This window comes from Rhinolophus ferrumequinum, chromosome 14 (assembly GCF_004115265.2).
Source record: "Rhinolophus ferrumequinum isolate MPI-CBG mRhiFer1 chromosome 14, mRhiFer1_v1.p, whole genome shotgun sequence".
Lineage (NCBI taxonomy): Eukaryota > Metazoa > Chordata > Mammalia > Chiroptera > Rhinolophidae > Rhinolophus > Rhinolophus ferrumequinum.
In genome coordinates, this window is record NC_046297.1 from 32,454,208 (window position 1) to 32,473,238 (window position 19,031).

At 36.1% G+C, this 19,031-nt stretch overlaps 1 protein-coding gene across 7 annotated transcripts in view; it reads right to left on the reverse strand.

Annotated features, from left to right (window-relative positions):
* Window positions 1-19,031, reverse strand: part of RUNX1T1 (RUNX1 partner transcriptional co-repressor 1) — a 168,022-nt gene that overhangs the window by 119,032 nt on the left and 29,959 nt on the right. Inside the window, exon 1 of one of the 7 annotated variants that reach the window (XM_033126508.1) lies at window positions 10,034-10,450. The exons of the other annotated variants lie outside the window; for them this stretch is intronic. Coding sequence (XP_032982399.1) covers window positions 10,034-10,040 — 7 coding nt within the window. The 5' untranslated portion in view covers window positions 10,041-10,450. Of the gene's footprint in view, window positions 1-10,033; window positions 10,451-19,031 lie in introns of those variants that run through there. 7 annotated transcript variants of the gene reach the window in all.

Genomic DNA, 19,031 nt, shown 5'->3' on the forward strand with positions numbered 1-19,031 from the left:
GGCTTGAAAGATATAAATATCACTGAAATTCAAAAGCAGTTCTGAAAGAGAGGATGCCTCAATTGGTATGCAAGGGATGTTTCTTCCCTCTGAATACATTATGAACTTGCAGCATGCTAATATGCCATGCAATCATAAGCACCAGATGGGGTAGTAGGCAGTACATGTCCCATCAAACCTCAAGAAGATGTATTAATGTTCATGTTCTTTAAAAAAAAAATCCTTTGCCTGTGTCTCTAGACTTCCACATTTCTTAGCATTCAGTTACTTTCTCTCAAAGCACAGTCCTCCAGGGCTCCAGGGCTGCTCCTCTTCACCAGATGGTGCCAGGAATCATTTCAATCTATTTTATCACAGGAAGCAAAGGCCACAAAGCGTGTCAGACTGTGCTTACTACAGGCATACCAAGCACACAAAAAAACAACAGAAGATACAGGAGACATAAGAAATAAATCTTCTCCCGGCACTATTAATAAAACATTTTTTAATTACGCTGAATCCTTACGTTCAACACAGACAAAAATAAAATACTTTTATATATCTAACTTTCAAGACTACCTGTATTATTGTGAAATTGAGTTCTACCCAAATATTCTCTAAATATGATTAGCTAAATTCACAAAGTTATGAATAATCAGAAGGTAGTCTCAAAATGAGGCAAGGTCATAAATAAATGGTATCTGAATGCACTGAAATAGACTCACTTGTTTAAAAGTAACTACTATCAGAACAAACTAACATCCGAGGATTCAGGTTGAAATGCACCCTCTCTTAACTATCTCAGTCAACTTAGGTGTAATGTGTGGGTATCTTAATATGCCACTAGAAACCAAGGCTTTGAACAAAGACTATTTGTAATTTCTTGAGCATTACTTTTTCAAGTACATCATTTAAAACAAATAAATTGCCTTGATTTCCATTCATTTTGGATATCCACTGGTTTATTTATGATAAAAAAAAAGGAGTATTTTCTCTAGAATATACAGGAGACAAAAAATTATAATTTACAACAGTGATTCTTAAACTTGGATATGCTTCAGAATCCCAAGAGTTCATTCAAACACAGATTGCTGGGCCTACCCCCAGAGTTTCTGATTCAGTAGGTTTGAGGTAGGGCAGAGAATTTATATTTCCAATAAGTTCCCAGGTGATGTTATTGCTGCTGGTAAGTCCATGGACCCCACTTTGGAATTGCTCACTGACATCATTCTGTACCATGTTTCCAGAGTGTTTCACTGACCCTTGGAAAGTCTATGTAATCTGTGCAGAATATCAGCAATACCCTTGTAAAAACAGAACCACTCTCAGTTGAAAGCTGACCCATCTATGAATTTATAAAAGGCACAAATTAAGAAAAATACTTCCAAAATATTGTTAAATTAGCAAGATTATTCTTTCAAGGTATACTATGTAATGATATTCTCTGAAACTCAAAAGTCCTGCCCTCTCCATTTCAAAGGAGTAATGCCCATCTCAATGTAAATGTTAAAACAAATACAAGAGGGCAAAATATTTAAAGAAAGTTGCATACATATAACAATATGTTTTTCAAGAAAAGATATACACTAAATAAATTAACCTAGTAATCTCTCTGGAGTCTTTAGAATAAATTTTATCACCCTATCAAATCTAAGATTACTGGTAGAAGAAACTGTTGGCTGAATTTACTATGTAACTGAAAAGACAAATATATTTCATTAATGTTTGCCTCTTGCTAGAATTTTAGTCAGTATGTCTGCTGGAAGACTGAAACCTCACACCCAACTATATGCAAGTGAGTCCTAAACTACATGCAAGTGGTCAGGAAAAGGAAGAGCTAATTTCCCCAAATATTGCATACAACTGTCAAAAGTCCTTGACTTTGTTTCCGATTTCAGTAATTATGCCAGACGGTTGTTGTTGTTTTTTAGTGTTTTATGTTGTTTTAATCTGATCACTTTTAATAAATATGATCATGATAAATTATAAGGTTTATAATACATGCAATTTTAACTAATATACAGCTAGCCACCAATAAAGCTGTATGACTAAAAAATAAATGTGTTATTTTTCCTTAACTCTGAGAGAAAATGCTTGATTCTTAAATACTACTTACCAAAAATTTTACAAGATTCAATTCTTAACTTTTCTCTCATAATTAATACATTTTGTGCATTATTTATTTCCTTTAACATCTCTGTGAATCCCAGTCCACCTCACATCCACTCACTTATTCATTGAACAAACATTTCCTCATTGCCTAGTATATGCCAAGCTCCTAGGTAGCCTAGAATAAAATTATCAGAACTAGAAAATCAAGATCTTAATGTAAATGGCAGCTTATCAAGAAGAGTTGATGATGCTTAAAATGTCTATTTTAAAGAAAGAAGAGTCTGTATCTTGGGATCTTTAAAAGGTTAGACAGAATTTAGCCCTCTAGCAACATCCCCTACCAAGAGACATGAAAAGCAGTAAGGAGAAAAGCCTGAGTCACCTAAACTGATGTCACAAATTAAAAGTGCCACTTATTAATTAATATCTGGGGGGAAAATGCAATGGGCTTTCAGCCTTTCACTTAAGCATGCACTTTGTTATTTTATTTACCATTCTAAGTTTGGTTACCTGGTTTCCAGGTTAGCAAAGGGTGGGCACATTAATAGAAAAGGGGTGGGCAGGGGACAAAAAGATAAAAAATCCTATCAAGTGTAGACAAAACTGAGAAAATCCCATCAAATGTACACAAAACTCACCAAGCACAACAGTCTAGAGCACTTTTGTGTGGTTTAAATACTGTCCCCTATTTTTAAGTCCAGAGAGCATCACTGTCTGCCTTTAATAATTACCACTTGCATAAAACTGTTTTTAGGGACACACAGTGAGCAGGTTTACAATCATTACTACCACCGGTGAAGTAAAAGTCAGTTAGGCAGAATAACTGTCTCCAAGACAAAGAAAGTGAAGCTCAGGCAGACAGTAAAATGACTTGTTCCTGGTCAGACCACTAAGAGGAAGAACCTTGATTCATACCAAAGAATTGACATTCTCAATGCCCTGTGCTTTTTGATAGATGGCCTCATAAAACACAATACATTAAGTGTTACAATATAAGTTCAAGTCAAAAAGCAAAAGATAAAACATATTCAGGACAAACTGATCAATTATATAGCTAAGTATGAAGACCAGGCCATTCAAAATGATTGATCAGTAAGTACAAAAATTTTAAACCAATAAGCAGAAGTAATGTTGTGGCTTGAAGAGATAATCTTCTGCTCTCTGGAAAACACGACAAAATGGTTTAATTTTCCTAGAGGTTTTGGTAAAAGGTGTATCAACATCACACTGATATGTTACCAAATGCTTTACCCCCAGAACATACGAGTAAAATGTAAAGATGAAAAACAAAGACATTCCTCTATGTAGCAAATAGTTAAATAACAAGTAACTCTTGCTTTCAACAAAGTTCTTCAGAAAGATTACCAAATGTAAAAAAAAATAGAAAGTTTTGAAAGCCTAATCACATCTCCTTTTACCGATTTTTTTTTTTTTTTTTTTTTTTTTTTTTTTGCTATTTCATGTTCAGCAAGCAAACACTGCTACATAAGAGAATGCGGTAACTAAGAAGGTGGGTTTTGCCTCTAATTTCTATCACTCTGTATTTTATAAACCAATGATTAGGAATATAGTCTATGAAAAAATTAAGTGCCTTCTAAGGACAAAAATCTTCATTTTGATTCCTTTAATATTTTCCTGTCTCTAGGCTGTACAAATACAGCTAATGCTAGAGCAAAAAGGAAGAAAAAAATAAATGTTAACAGTCCTTTCAAATGAAGTGTTCCTATAAATGTCTAGTTTATAAGTTAAGATATAACCATAATAAAGAGGAAGAAGCAATGCTGATCTCAGAAGGAAAGTGTCAGAATCAAGGCCTTTCTTCATTCCAGTTATTTCCTTGTCAGGACTCATGTTAATCATCTCAAATGCAAGAATATATAAATTGTTACCACAGGACCCTCAAATTGTAGTATGTGTTTTCTTCTCAGTAACCCAAGAAGCATTAAAGCAAACAAGTCCTGTGGAAGGCGGTGAAGTGAAATCATGCAAAGTTCAAATGTAAAGTAGTGATATGATCAGAAGGAGAGCAACAGTCTTTCTGAAAGTTCCAAATAACTTAGCACCCCAGTAAAATCATCCCAGATTATTAAGAATGCTCTCATTATTTTGTAGAACTTTTTCAGGCTCTTGTTAAAGTCATAAACACATGATAAAGACACCCTCTAATATCCCTTCTTCCTAAAGCACATTTTTGCCTATCTAATTACATAGCTCTTAAAGCCAAACTCTTTACAGTATCATGTTCTCATCGGCACTTTCAAAATTATTGTCTTGCATGAGCATTAAGTACATTGTATGTACTTAACAAACCACACAGAATTAAGACTGCACTTATCACTTAGCCTATAAAAGGCAAATGTGAAAAACAGAAGTGAAATCTTTTAAAAAAAGCATCCCACAATTTAAAAACTCAATTTTTTTTTTTTTTTTTTTTGGGAAGGGGAGAGTATGGCAAAAAAGATACCTGCTTTCCTACAGCATAGTCATCTTTGGAAATACTATGTCTGCATGCCTAGAACCTCCTGGGGCCGAACCATGAATACCCAGCAGTCTCTCTACCAAGAGATCTGATATTTTTTTAACCACACAATGTTTAACAATTTTGCCTGCCAATGTGTTGAATATATCATCTGCTTTCCAATTTTCTACTAATCCAAAACATAGAAAATCATCCATCTGAGCTTCTGACCAACAAAAGATAGCCAGGATTACCACATTCCAAAAGCCTAGAAAAGTGATGTTTTCGTTAACTTATACAGCTTTGTCAGGGAGTAAATTTACAATTTCTATTAGATTTTTCAAAATAATCACATTATCCCCTGATGCCTACTACTTCCATTGCACTCTTTCTAGAGGAGTAGGAATACACAGAGAAATATCCACCATCCTAAACTGTTTTATCCAAGATCATTCCTTATGATTAAGGCTAATCATCAAGATTTATATTTTTATTTTTCAGCAAAGAGAACTCTACCTGCTATGCTACTGTACTTCAAATTCAAACATTCCCCTTTAAATATTTCCATCTAGCTTCCATTGCAAAATATGTTCTCATCAAGCCACAATATACTCACCTCTCCTCAAAAAGGAAAGAAACAAAACAAAAAAAGAAATCCAAAATCAGCAGACAGACCAGAGAATCTCATCTCTGCCATTTAACTGTATCTATGTGTCTTTGGACAAAATGCTTAATTTATCTGATCTTTAGGTTTCAAATAGATCATGTGGTCACAGAAACCATTTGCAGAGCTGTACTGAGAATTAGAAAGTATAAAAGGTGCCTAGCCTGGGGTCTGGCACATATAGGCTTTCAGCAAAAAGCTGTTCTTACTAGCCTATCAGAGATTTGTTCTGTTAGAGATTACAATCATATACTCCCTTTGAGATTAAGAGGATCTCCTGATTCCTTTGATTAGAATTCTATGGTTTGAAAAACATAATTAAGCTAGACATTCTCAGAAAGTACATTTACATTAATATTAATTAATGCAAACATCTGTTTGTAGAAAGCCACCCAGATAAACCTGCTTCTTGGTCAGGTGTGAAATCCTATTGTTCTCACGGTATTTGTCATTTCTATTAATGACTTATTTCACTAGATATGGTTAGCTACCAAAGAACCGCACTGCACATAAAGAAATTGCTTTCAAGAAATACTATACCCACTGCCATATAAATTAAAATTTAACAAAATGAATGTCTTGTCCTCGGTATAAGAACAACAAACTAAAAAATGTTAAGTTATATTATCGGAGATGCAATCTGGAGCAAGTAGGAGACAGGCAAGGCTTTCTAATATGCATTAGATTGGCCCATTGTCCACCTTCCCCCTATGTCCTAGACTCGTGATCCAGTTAGGTACTACCTCACCCCTGGGTTCCTTTACCTGTCTCCAGGCTCAGGCTCCTATTACTCTGTATAATTACTCTTTACTTCTCTGCCTGAAGCAATAGAACTCAAAACTCCTGGAGGGCCTGGAGGGACTGACTGAATCATAGTTATCTGGTCCTTGGAACATTTTCAGCAACCTACAAATGTCTACTTTGGTACCTGAATTTCCCTATTACATAACCTTTCAGTTGTCATAACCTTACATTATTCTATCTGCTTAAACTCTGGTAATTAACCACATTGAAGCTCTCTAATTTCCAAACAACTATAAGATAAATTTGATAGCACACCATTACCACAGGCTAAGTGATTACTATTACAGAATTTTCTCCTACATAGCTCTGCAGTCCTGAAGGAGGAGTAGAGAAAGCATATGGTAAAAGCAATCCAGGATGAAATATAAACGACAACAAAGTAAGACTGACTAAATACAGTAATGTTACTTAATGTGTATATGAGATTTAGAAGTGGTGTGGTAAAGAGGGTGAACGGGGAGAAACTTCTCACTTTAATAAACCATCTGAGCAAGTCACTAAAACTCTAGGAGCTTTGGTTGCAACATCTGTAAACTGAAGGTGCTTGCAAGATCAACCTTCCAGCTCTAAAACGTATTTGCTCCTCTAATGATTCAGAAGGCTGTTCAGAATATTATAATTACAGCATCTTTGCAAACGTCAAATATCAGTGGTGATGAGATGATTTATAAACATTTCTACACTATATAATGCCCATTAAATGAATGTTTACTCTTAAGAAATAAAAATAAACTAGTTGTCTTATGAAAATTTCACAAATTATCACCCTCCGCCCCCCCCAAAAAAAAAAGATTAGACACTTACCTTTTTCAATAAATCATTAACTACACAGGAAGATGCCTTGTGAAAGTTTCCAAGTATTACTTAAAATATAGAACTAAAAAGTCAAGTACTCAGAAGCATTAACAGAAAATAATTTAAAAAGAAAAAGGGAAAGGGTGCCAGGGTTTGAAGAGAAGTTAGAAATTCTAAATGTCTGCTACAAAGACGTTATGTTTACACAATCTATATTTATAATTGGATATTTACAGCTGATATAGTTTTCTTTTAATAGCTGGCAGGACGTTTGTTTGATACAACAAAGAGTTAGCCTAACACAGCTAGTTAGCAAACCAACTAGCAAGGTAAAACAGAGTGACAGTGAATGCACTATTGTGTTTTTTGTTCTTGTATAAGAGCATTTAGATGAATATATTTTTAAAAAAATAACCAGGTGCATTATCCAAATATTCAGTTACTAGGGACACTAACAGTTGTCAGTCCATGGCAATTTCATTGCTGTTTTTTACACAAATCATCGCTTGCAAGCACTGATGTTAAAAACAGAAAAACAGTCCAGTACACAGTGGCTATAAATGCCAAATCAATTTTCAGCAGATAATAAAGTCCATGTTTTACAATCAGCAATGCACTGTTTTACTACCCAAAAATGTAAGCTAATAATATATAGCTCTACTAAATGGAAAATGCAGATATGCTGTTAAAAAACAGGCTGGCTGTGAGAGGATGGATCATTTCTGCAGGGACCTTCTTAAAGCTATGTGTAAGTGTTTTGAAAATATCACATGATGTGGCCATGTGTTAAAAATTACAGCCAGTTAAGTTCTCTGCTAAGAAAAATATGTGGGCAATTTATGAAATGCACTCCAGGATGGAGATGTCTTAAGTAAAACCAGATTTCGAAAACAAACCTTTTTTTTTGAAACTTGAACTTAAAAAAAAGTTCCATGCACATCTGGAGAGCAGAACCATTGAGAAAGGGTGGTCTGACCTAATACTAGACATCTTCTGAAATAATAGCACTATTTCTGGGCTACACGGATTGTGTTCACTTATTGTCCTTTTAAGGAAACAGTCCGGAAAGCATTTTGTAGGTCAACATATGTTCTTTGATAATATACAAAGATTGATAAAAACATAAATGTTTCAGAAAGCTTGGATGTTTCAGAAACATCCAAGATTTATAAAAATGTAAATGTTTCGGAAAGCTTGGAGTCATCTCCTCCTAAAACAATATAATACCCAAGATCTCCCAGCCTTCTCATAAGAAAACATTTTCCTTTTCTTAAGCACAAGTATCTAGTTGTTACAAAGTAACAGGTAGTGAAATGATATTTCCTTATACTGAGTTAAATCATAAAAATTGTTTAATATATTTCTTGGAAGCAACTCCTTTGGCTTTTCAAGTTCATTTTTGTAACAGTATTAACAGCTATCAACAGCTAAAGGGTGGGGTTATTTTTGTAACTGAAATAGTTCTAGAAACCCCTAAAGTCTTTTGTACCTACCCACCCCCACAGATTGGTATGTCTTTGAATAAATTCAGCTTGTGCATATATCTGTTTCCAGGGATGCCCATTTTTATGAAAAAGGTCCCAGATCTGGGAATTGTTAATTCAAGGTTGATACAACTAGGAACCAGTTCTGACACCTGACGACCAAAAAGGAAGGGGTGGGAAGAGAAAGGGGGGAAGAGAAGAAGGAAAAGAAGAAAAAAGGAGAAGAAATGTTGATATATAAATATATAGTCAAACAAAAAAAAATAACAGTGACAATATCAGATTACCTGAAACATATCCTTTTAATCTTCTACACATAATATTTTATTTAAAAATATAAAATCTGCCCCAGATGGTTAAAATTGTCCATTAGTATAAGTACATATTTATGGACTAAAATATGCTAAAAAACATATTAAGAGGTAGACCATCCAATAGTAGAGTTTTAAAAATGCAGATGAGTGTCAAAAATAGCCATGTGTCAGATCTGTTCAAGTATCTCCATTCTGGCACATGCTCATAGTCACAGCTGTTAATATATTCTCTGCATCCAAGTACAAGATTTTCTAACACAGTTGATGAGAAAGAGAAAGAGAGAGAGAGAGAGAGAGAGAGAGAGAGAAACATTGCCCACACTTCAGGCTACTGCTTTAGAACCAGTCAGATATTAACGACTTAACAGTAAAACAAACTTATCAATGATTTGAACACCTAATATAGTTTAATGCATTTTAAACAAGGATGCTTTGAAGATTAATTTATAATCATGTAATTAGTTAGGGGTAGCAAGGGTCCTAACTAATCTCTTTTCCCTATTATCATTGCAGAAAACTGGCAGATAATGTTTTAAAACACCACAGAGTTTGTGAGGTGTACAAACTCTGTGGCCAAGCACAGCCTCTTCCCTATCCAAATAGTCTGCACGATTCAGCTGGAAGGCCCCTATCTGCCCTGTCTTTTCTATCAGGACAGAGACTGCTCAAAGTAGGCACAGGGTAACCCAGACAGTGCCTGAGACTAGCAGAAACAACCCTTTCCCCATCAGGCTTCTCCCTGGCTTCTTTCTCCATAAGCACAGCCTTCACTGGCAACGATCACAGGAACACTCTGGGCTCCAAATATAATATTTTTCAGAGGAAATTGATATACACTAAATTTCCAGAACCACAACAGCTTCACTAATTCAGCAGACTTTGTATTTTTAGTTAACCGATTTTAATTATTTGCCTGATGACATCTAAGGACTGTGATTTAGGGCAAGACTGGTATAATTTGTAGTTCCAAAGCTTTCTTCACTTTCTCTGACATAAACAGCTTTTTAAAGAGACTTTATCCCAGGGTTCTGCCATAATCTGAAAACTCTCTCCACGGATGAAATTTCCAGGATATAAGGTACAGATGACAGTCACAAAATCCAGAACGGAAACAATACTTCTTACTTGAGCTAAATCCCCCAAGTAAATTGCTCTGGCAAACATATGTGGCTAGTTTCCCCTCGGCTTTTAAAACACACCTCCCAAATTTTAAAAGGAAAGGCTCCACACCCTGTACCCCAGCATCTAGATCTCGATGGCTCTCTACACCACCTTCCACATATCACCTCTGTCACCCCCAGCCTCGGCCTGCTCACAGAAAGCACAGCATGCCATGGGGCAGAAGGTATTCTCCATGACTAACAAAAAGTAAGCTTTCTTCATGTCAAAATCAGAGAGAAAAAGTGGAGCAGGGGTAACTCACCAGGCATCCTTGAATGCGTCCACACAGAAAGTGGCTGTCTCCTAAAAGCAAGCACAGTCAGAGCTCATGCCTCCTGTTCAGGAATGAGCACCGGCAGAGAGAGGAGGGCCATCAGAAGGGGCTGGGGAGGCATAGCCTGAGGCAGGGTGCTGGGCGCCTGCGCCTGCCAGGCAGAGACAGATGGAGAGCTGACACTCCGGATTGCACTTGGAGCAGAAATGTGGATGATGACAGCAGCACATGTGGCCATGAACCCAGCCCTGTCTCTTCAGGCAGAACAATGACAGGGATGTGTGTGCAAAGTATCGCAACCGTGGCCTCCCCTTACCCACTCTACCTCTCTCAGCAAGTTCCAGAGCACCAAAGAACAGAAAGTAAAAACCAGAATGATAAGCTAAATGCTGAATAATTCATTCACCATCCCCCTCATCCAGTTACAAGTTAACCCTTATTTTGCCAAAAGAATGGAAAGTAGACCTGGCCCCCTACCACTGCTCACAATGAAAGGTTTCCCTTCATCTTCTCATAATTGGGAGCTATATTAAAAAGCAAACATAAACACAAACCTCAAAGCTTGTTTATTAGCCTGGAAATACAAAACAGTATAAAACCATTTTTGTAAGACTGGATATTGTGCCAGTTCATCATACTAAGCAAAGTATCAGAATCATTCCCTTTGTCAGCTTCTCAGTAGTATGTGTAAAATAGGACACTTTAAAAGCAGAGGCAGGCCACTTTTATTTTACTAGACTGCTTTTAACCCCCTAGGGTCCCTGCGTTGATATGCTCCAAACATTTTCAGCTTACTCTCCTCTACCTTTCATAGAGATCCATGGGAGACGAAAACAAAATCCTCACTGTAAAGGCTTTTCAAAAGCTGAACAATCGTGTCCTCCTGATTTCTGATTTTTTGCACACCCTTAAATGTTTATCCTTCCTATGAATAACACATACCCAACCTGGTTCAATGGACTCGTCCCTATTAAGCTTTAATGGATACGATGATATATAAAACTACAAGCCTTTGTTATAGTGCTTTATCTAAAGCTGGCTATTTTCCTCTCAGCAGTCCCTCTTTAGTCCTTTGTATAACATCCTTGCCTCATAGGAGAAACATATGCCTGTCTGCCTCGCATGCCTTTTCTAAACACACAAAAATGCCAGGCAGAAGGAAAATACTGTTCTCATCTAAATCTCTTTTCCTCGCTTTAACACTCGCAAATCTTTCCTAGGTCTGTGTGTATTTGTTTTAACAACAGAGCACGTGATGAGACAGGTGCGTCAGGTTTTACCTTTCCAATGTATGTTCAATCCACTATAAACACAGAGGAACCTCTGACCAGCCTGGAAGTTCAAGGAATATAACAGACAGGCACATCCCCTTTAACTCTTGCTATTCCTTCACAGTCTTCCTCTGCTTATTCTATACTTTCATATACTTTTAGCCTTTGTCAGACAGATTTCCCCCTTACTTGCTGCCTCAAAGAAATCATAAAAACCCATCTGAAAACACAGGCAGTGACTCTGACTTCTACCTACTCACCCTTACTACATTTCTCCATAAGAGTGCACATAACCTGTTTCAAAGCACACCCACGTACATTCACACACCCTGCACAACCTAAAAATAAATCACATTTGGAAAACAGCATCAATCAATAAGAATTTCTACAGCTCCCAAATACTGTACCCTAGAAGCACTGCTTCATCTAGTGATCCCCTCAAAAATCCATCATTGTCAGAGAAAACTTGCAAAAAGACTATAATTCATAATGATTACTCTGCTCTGTCACTAATGGTATACTGCACCCTATTTATGAGGCCAATCTTTTTGTTCATCTTAGTTAGTTGTCACTTGTAATGAGGTTCTGTGTAATGGATTTCAGTATAGTTAAGTACCAAGCTCAAACATTCTTACGACAGAAAGCTTTATAGCAGGCATGAGTGTGATAATCAATTAAGTCCTGCTATAAGGGCCTTTATGGAATCTAGCATCCTATACCTGTACATTTTCATTTTTAAAAAGAGTATCTTTTAAAGCCACTCAATTTTTTTAATACTTTGTCTACGCTAGAAAGAAAACATTTTCACAGTGGGAAACCCAATCTTTCATCAATATGCACAGTGAATCACTTCTAAAACAGAAAATATGACAAAAATGCATTACACTTTAAGAAAACTGAATGATATCGGTTTTAAAACTAGGTCTTAATATCAGTTCACTGCAAGTCCCTAAGAAAATTGAACTTCCATATGCCATGTGATTATGTATCTTTTCTATGTGTAAAAAAGCTTTTTAAGCTGTTATCTGAGTATAGTAATTGCCACTTTAAATTGATCTATGTCAACAAAACCCAGATCCCTGGAGATTCTCACCTAGAAGTCTGATTGCAGAAAGGGCCTAACTGAATGTGTGGGCTTCTGAGACAGGTTCAGCATTTTCTCAAGGAACCAGTTTCCTCCTCTTGTTCTTGAATCCATGGAGGCAGGCAAACACCAACCCCATTTGGCAGTTCTCCCTGAACATGGAAATCTGGATACACAGTTCTATACAATTACTTAGAAATAACTTTCCCTTTAATAAAAAAAAAAATGGCAGAGAGAGAAAGAAAGAGTAGAGGTGCCAAGATCTCTAACATCCAAATTGTATAATAAAAATAGACAACCAATAACATGATGAATGCATGTATGGAGGTGGATGGGGAAAAAAAGAATACATATTGCAAGTTTTCTACAAAATACTGTCCTACATCAACATTAAGAAACATATTTTAAAAAATGAAAATATATTCAAAATAATCACAAAGAATACATTTTTGACCAAATAAGTACTTCCTCAGGAGAGCCACGTCAGTTAATGCATGTCTTTTAATTAAGAACACAGAGCATTTTTAAGGCAATTTGTTAAACAGAGTCATCTAAATAATCACTTTCCGAATTATTAAATTTATTCAACAACTGAATGCCAAGCTACCCCAAAAATACATAAATTGGTTGACAATTAATTCACATCATTCACTAGAAAGGCATTATGGTATTGTATTACTCCAAAGTATTTTTCACTTGTTTCCAAAACAGATGAGCTCTATTGTACACATTCTTCCTTTGTTCAAACCTGACTTACTAATAGGGACTAGCAGTCTACTGAAATTGCCTGCAATTAATGAAAGCGCTCTACACTGGTGAAGGGAGAATTTAGGTTAAAGCTTTTCCACAGGTCTTCTAAACTTTCCTCTCTGCTTCAGCAGGCTATGACTTCACACAGTGGGTATTAAGTGAGTTAATTCAAAGGAGCTGAAACCTCATTGATCCTAATTGAAAGTAATACACCCAACCAAATACTTTCCTACCCCATCTGCTCTGGCCTGCCACCAGCTATTCAATACGAGAGAATTAATAGTTTCAGATATTCAAACCGACCCAATAAAGGCACTCATTTAAGCAGGGCTGCATTAACAAAGTGAAAAAAACAAGGGCAAAATGGGTTCAAGTGGAGCATTTTACTCCTAGTTGCCTTTAACAAAGCTGAATAAGGCTTATTTTGACTTTTTATGTGCAAGACTTGATAAACTGAATGAGAAGCACTCAACGATCAGCCAAGGAGCATTGATGAAATGTCATTAAGATCCCCTGCTCTTAGGGGAGACCCTTCCACAAAGTGGCACACCAGCTTGAAAGGGCGGACTCACTAATGTCCAGATTTCTCCACTTGCTTGTTCCATTTTCAATTTCAGACCACTGGCCACCAAATGAGGTTGACATATTGGAAAATAATGTTTTATGGCCGAGTGGTAAAAAATAAAATGGAGGCATTAGCTCTGCTTTCAAATTCAAATCTGCTAGTTTTGTCAGACCCCAAAGGTTTTGATTTTCCACCCAGCTGGAAGCTATTAGTGTTTTCTAAAGGCATCCCACTGACAGGGCAAACCTAAGTAACCTGTGAGCTGTTGGGTTTAAGGGAGCTGGACCTCTCCTTTGGATGATTTTCTAACTTCTCATCACTTTGACAGTCAATTAAATAGACACCTAATAAAAATGTACATTAATTTGTTTCTGCCACTGAAAGACATCTGAAACTGTATAGACATCTGAAACATAATAGATTGTCTCCTGACAAAGATAAATCCAATTATATTGTGTCTGCAAGAAAAACAAGTGGTTTATGTTTTTGTTAGGCTACAACATAAGATATAGGCAATCACAAAGAAATCAGAGGGACAGAAAAAAATTAAGTTAAAAAGTTCACTGAAGTATTCCATAAAGGTAAGAAGATATCTGTCATTTTAACTCCTTTCTATAAATGTCTGTTGTAAACAACTAGACACATTCACTGTTTCCCTCAAATATTTCCTTTGGGGGAAGTGATCGGCAAGCTGTTGTGCTTCCACAACTTTGCGCCAGCCCACAGAAGAGCTCACAAGAACTTTGCTTAAATGAGAACAGGAGACATGATTGCCATTTTAAGAATTTGAAAGGTATATAAACATCATGGGGTCTAAGGGTTATTTACAGCTGTCCAAGAAGGCCTAAGTGGCTAGCAATAAGATGAAATCAAGTCAAAGAAAACATGCTGGATTGAGGAAGCTTGTCTTAATAAAAGATTATACAAAACATCACAGAAGCAGAAAAGCTTCACCGTTTGGATCATTTGCAACTATATTGCAAAAGCACCATACAACAGTGGTCTGTTGAGAAATCCTCATCTACCAGGGTAAGTGGCAGGTCCAGAGTTAGAAGTTGTCGGCGACCCCTTCCCTTCACTTATGACATGTCAAACTCAATGACTCAGGTCACTTTGATTTTCGTATCTTCATCAGTTATAGTGTGTTAATAATGTGCTTTGAACTGTAACTTGAAGATTCCAATCACATTTTAAAATAATGTCTTAAATTGAAAAACCAAAGAGTCTGTATTTTTTCCATATGTACAGAATATTTCAATATGTACAGAATATTTTTCAATATGTACAGAATAAAATATTAGTTATATTATTTCAACAATTTTTAAGCAATATATTTCATTCTTAACTCTGAAGTATAACTTTCTCTACATAAATGAAACAGCGTGTATTAGTACATTTAAGGATGTAGAGTGCATTTATGTGTATTTGTGCAAAATGAACTCTGTTTCAGATAAACTAGCACACCCTAGAAATAAACAAAATCTATATTCAAATTATTATGAATTGTTTCTGACAGTGTCAATGTCCTCAAAATATCACAGTATATTGTAGTTCTTTTATACCACCAACTTTTGATTTTCAATTTCTAATATTTAAAAAATACTGAAATGCTGTAATAGATTTAACATTTACATTGATTAAATGTTACATTATTTAAATGCAAACTAATCTACATTAAAAGTAGATTACTCCATAGACACCGGCAAAGGATTAAATTATTAATAAAAGTTTGAAGTATGACACTTCTTTAGTAATCTGCAAGCATTTCCCATAAAAACAATCTTAAAAAAGTATACACTTGCATGTAAATCTGCAAATAAATTGCCATTTATAGTTTCCTGATGTTTTTTAAAACTACAAAAATCACTCAAATAGTAGATACCCTAACTACCCATCCCTTATCCATTTCACAAGGACTGTAACACTAAATAAAAAACCTTTGTTTCAATGTCACCACCTCCCCATCCTGACTAACGGGCAAGTCAGTTTTGTTAGAATGCAAGGGTGATGGCCTATGCTCCAATGAGCTTTCCCTCCTCTCAGCACTAGAGACAAAACCCGCAGCTCTGCTCTGTGCAGGCAGCCATCTGGACAGCTTTCCCTCAAAGCCCTGCCCACACCACATTGCAGGCAGAATCTGAGGGCTGGAGAGCTCTGTGGGGCTATTCATGACATACCAATTTCACATTTTCTGCTTGTATGCTTGCAACAATAAATGCTAATGAGGACTATGAATGACAATTTTAAAGACAATAAAAAGGTCTCCAAATCCCTTGCATATGGAGACACTGTTTTCAAAACTTCACCTTCTGTTACAGAGCTGTTAGAGTCTAAAGGAGAAAAAAAGAATAACCTAAGGAAAACAATAAGATGATCAAAGCACAACTGAATCCTTAAGATTTTGAAATAAAGCAATCTGTGTAAGCCCATGGAACAAGATCTCATCACTCCTATGAATGCATGAGGTACTTTTAATCTCTCTTGCCTTTGCCTTCTGCAGATATAGAGCTTACAAAGAGCAGTTCCTGCTACACACTGATTTTTTTGGAGCCTAGGAATTCTAAGAGTAGCTGTTGCCCAAAAATAATTATAATAAGCATCACACTTTGGCATAGTATTTAGCATTCTGCATATCTTTAAATAAATGTAAATGCAAAATAGTCCTATTCTGATAACATCTATTCTTAAAAATAATACAATGGTTCTGGGTGGTGAAATTATAAATCATGTTTACTTCCTTTTTTATTTTTCTCTGTTTTCCAATGAGCATGTGTTACATTTTGAACAACAGAAACTAATAAATGTTCATTTCAATGCAATGAAAGAACTGAACAAAAGACATATAAATGTTTTGACCTCAATAGAAATTAAACTATTTTATACAGCAACAAAAATAAAACAAAAGATTCATCTTCCTGTAAAAGAGTATTCTTTTCATTAACATGAATTAAAACACTTTCAACAAAATCCACCAGGTGGAGCAAATACACAGCGATAAAATAAAAATCCCAGAATTTTTTCATCATGTTTTCACAGGACTTTTATCTCCAACAAACTCTCCAATTTTCTCTCTCCACATTGCAAATTAGGAAAATCTATGCATACATACTAATTTGCCACGTTTATAAACAAATTCAAACTTACTGAAAAATGATTTTTTGGCTACCATGGATTCCATTATAAATTTCCATTCCAAAGCTGCTTTATTTGTTCAAATAATATCCAGTACAGTACATTTGCTTTTATAACAATGTAAATTTTTAAATTAAAATTTTAAATTAATGACCCGAGTGGGTTTCATCACCCAAGCCCTCTACCTCACAAAATCAGGGCGAATGACATTTAATGCTGTATCTTCTGAAATGTACTGAACAATGGTTAAAACCTATAAATCTCAACTCAATTCCCTTACCCTGTATGGAAATTTCAATTTTCACTCTGGCTCCTTATTAAAATTATTCTTAATTTTATATACCTAAATCTTATTTAATTTTTTGAATACTGTGTGTGACTTTTTTTTTCTGTTATATCAAAATGTCCTGTTTTTATTCCTGTTGGTAAATTGACACAATCTTAAGTTCCTACAAGAATTTGTTTTTTCCCTTCACGTTTCTAGAGTGATTCACTTCCTCCCACTTTCTTCTCTCATAGATCTGATTTTTCCTTGTCATTTCACTCCACACTTACTGAACACACTGGGCACCAGGCGCCAACCTCACATTCTTGTTCATATTTTATTTAATTCCTGACGCCACCTGCAAGCCACAACTCTCCCCATTCACTTTTCAAGTCCTCCAAGTTTTTCTCACATTATACACTGTCTGATGCCAAGGCTTAATGCTACAAATGGTGCTAATGTTAATTGTATTTAAGAAAGCTCCAGTTGGATAAGCTAGCAAAAAGTTGGAGCTTAAAAATGGAGGGTGGGTACCAAGAGTCTGTCAGTGGAGGAGGACACCAGTTAGGAATGTTGACTGTGGCTTAAGATATATTTATATGTTCTCTTTTTTCATATTTATACTGATGTTGAAAAGAGAAATACTGAAAAAAATGCAGCAGGCTGATACATAAATAAACATACACATGCCTGAGGATACACATAACACTTCTGGCAGAACTACTTATGCTAACGCATAGGAGACCATGGTGATGCTAGCTCCATCGAAAAACACACCAGGTTAATCCAATTACTTAAATGTTTCTATACTTTTCACTGTAGTGGTACACAAATACAGAAAATATTGACATTACCTTCATAAATCTAATATGAAAAGAAGTTTTTAGAATAATTCCTACCAAACTCTTCCCAGCAAAGTCCAATTCCTTTATTCTTTGCAAACAATGGAATCAATCCCCTGGAGCTGTGCTCATGCACAATACAAAGGTACACACTGCTCTCTTTACAAACCTGCAAGCAGTTACGTGCACCTAAAGGGTAAATGCCCTTAAGTCTGCAGGACAGAATCTGAATGAAGTAGTTGGAAAAACCAAATCATTGCACATGTCGTCACATTTTCCCCTCCCCTTGCAGGAAACCCCACCACCACCAACTTTGCTCTCTCACCCATAGTGCAGGCTTTTCATCAGCCACACTGTGGATAAAGAATCTGCTGAATTTCCTCTTGGTAAGATAACATCTTGGTTATAGTCTAGGGATCTCCCAAATGACTCCATCTCTAAGCATTCCTCAGAATATTTATCCTATACTACCCATACAAATTGGCCACACAATTGCTGTCCAAATATGATTTCTCACCACCCCCAGCTTCATTAAACAGTGTGGCCCTTCCCCCAGCAAATGTCCAAGTCCATATTAAATTCTGAGGAAAGGAAAAAAACCCAACCTTAAAAGTCCTATCCTTTGTTTAAAGAGGGATTATTCTATTTTCATGGACATATTAATTTTCCAAAACCGACTCATAAAAGCAACCTCCGAATTACTGGTTCCACAATGAACTGTACTAGTGAGTCTGACCCAAAAAGGCAACACATGTAAGACACTAATCAGACAAGAATCAGGAAAATAAGAACCCATTAATCAAGGCCAGTCCTTCACTGGTCAATGTCTGTTGCTGTTGATAGAGATATTGTTTCATAGCAAGGCCAGAGTGCAAATGAAAGAGCCAAAATTTAAGGTCCATTAAAAAAAAAAAAAAAAAACAAGAGTATCTGTCAGTGGAGTCCAGGAGAGAGCAGGGACACAGCACTGGCAGGAATCTCAAATTCCTGACCAAACCCTCTTCTACGCAATGTGTCCAGAAAGAAAGGAACCCAGGGCAGGAGCCAGCCTGATGCTGGCGGGCAGACAAGGCTGGC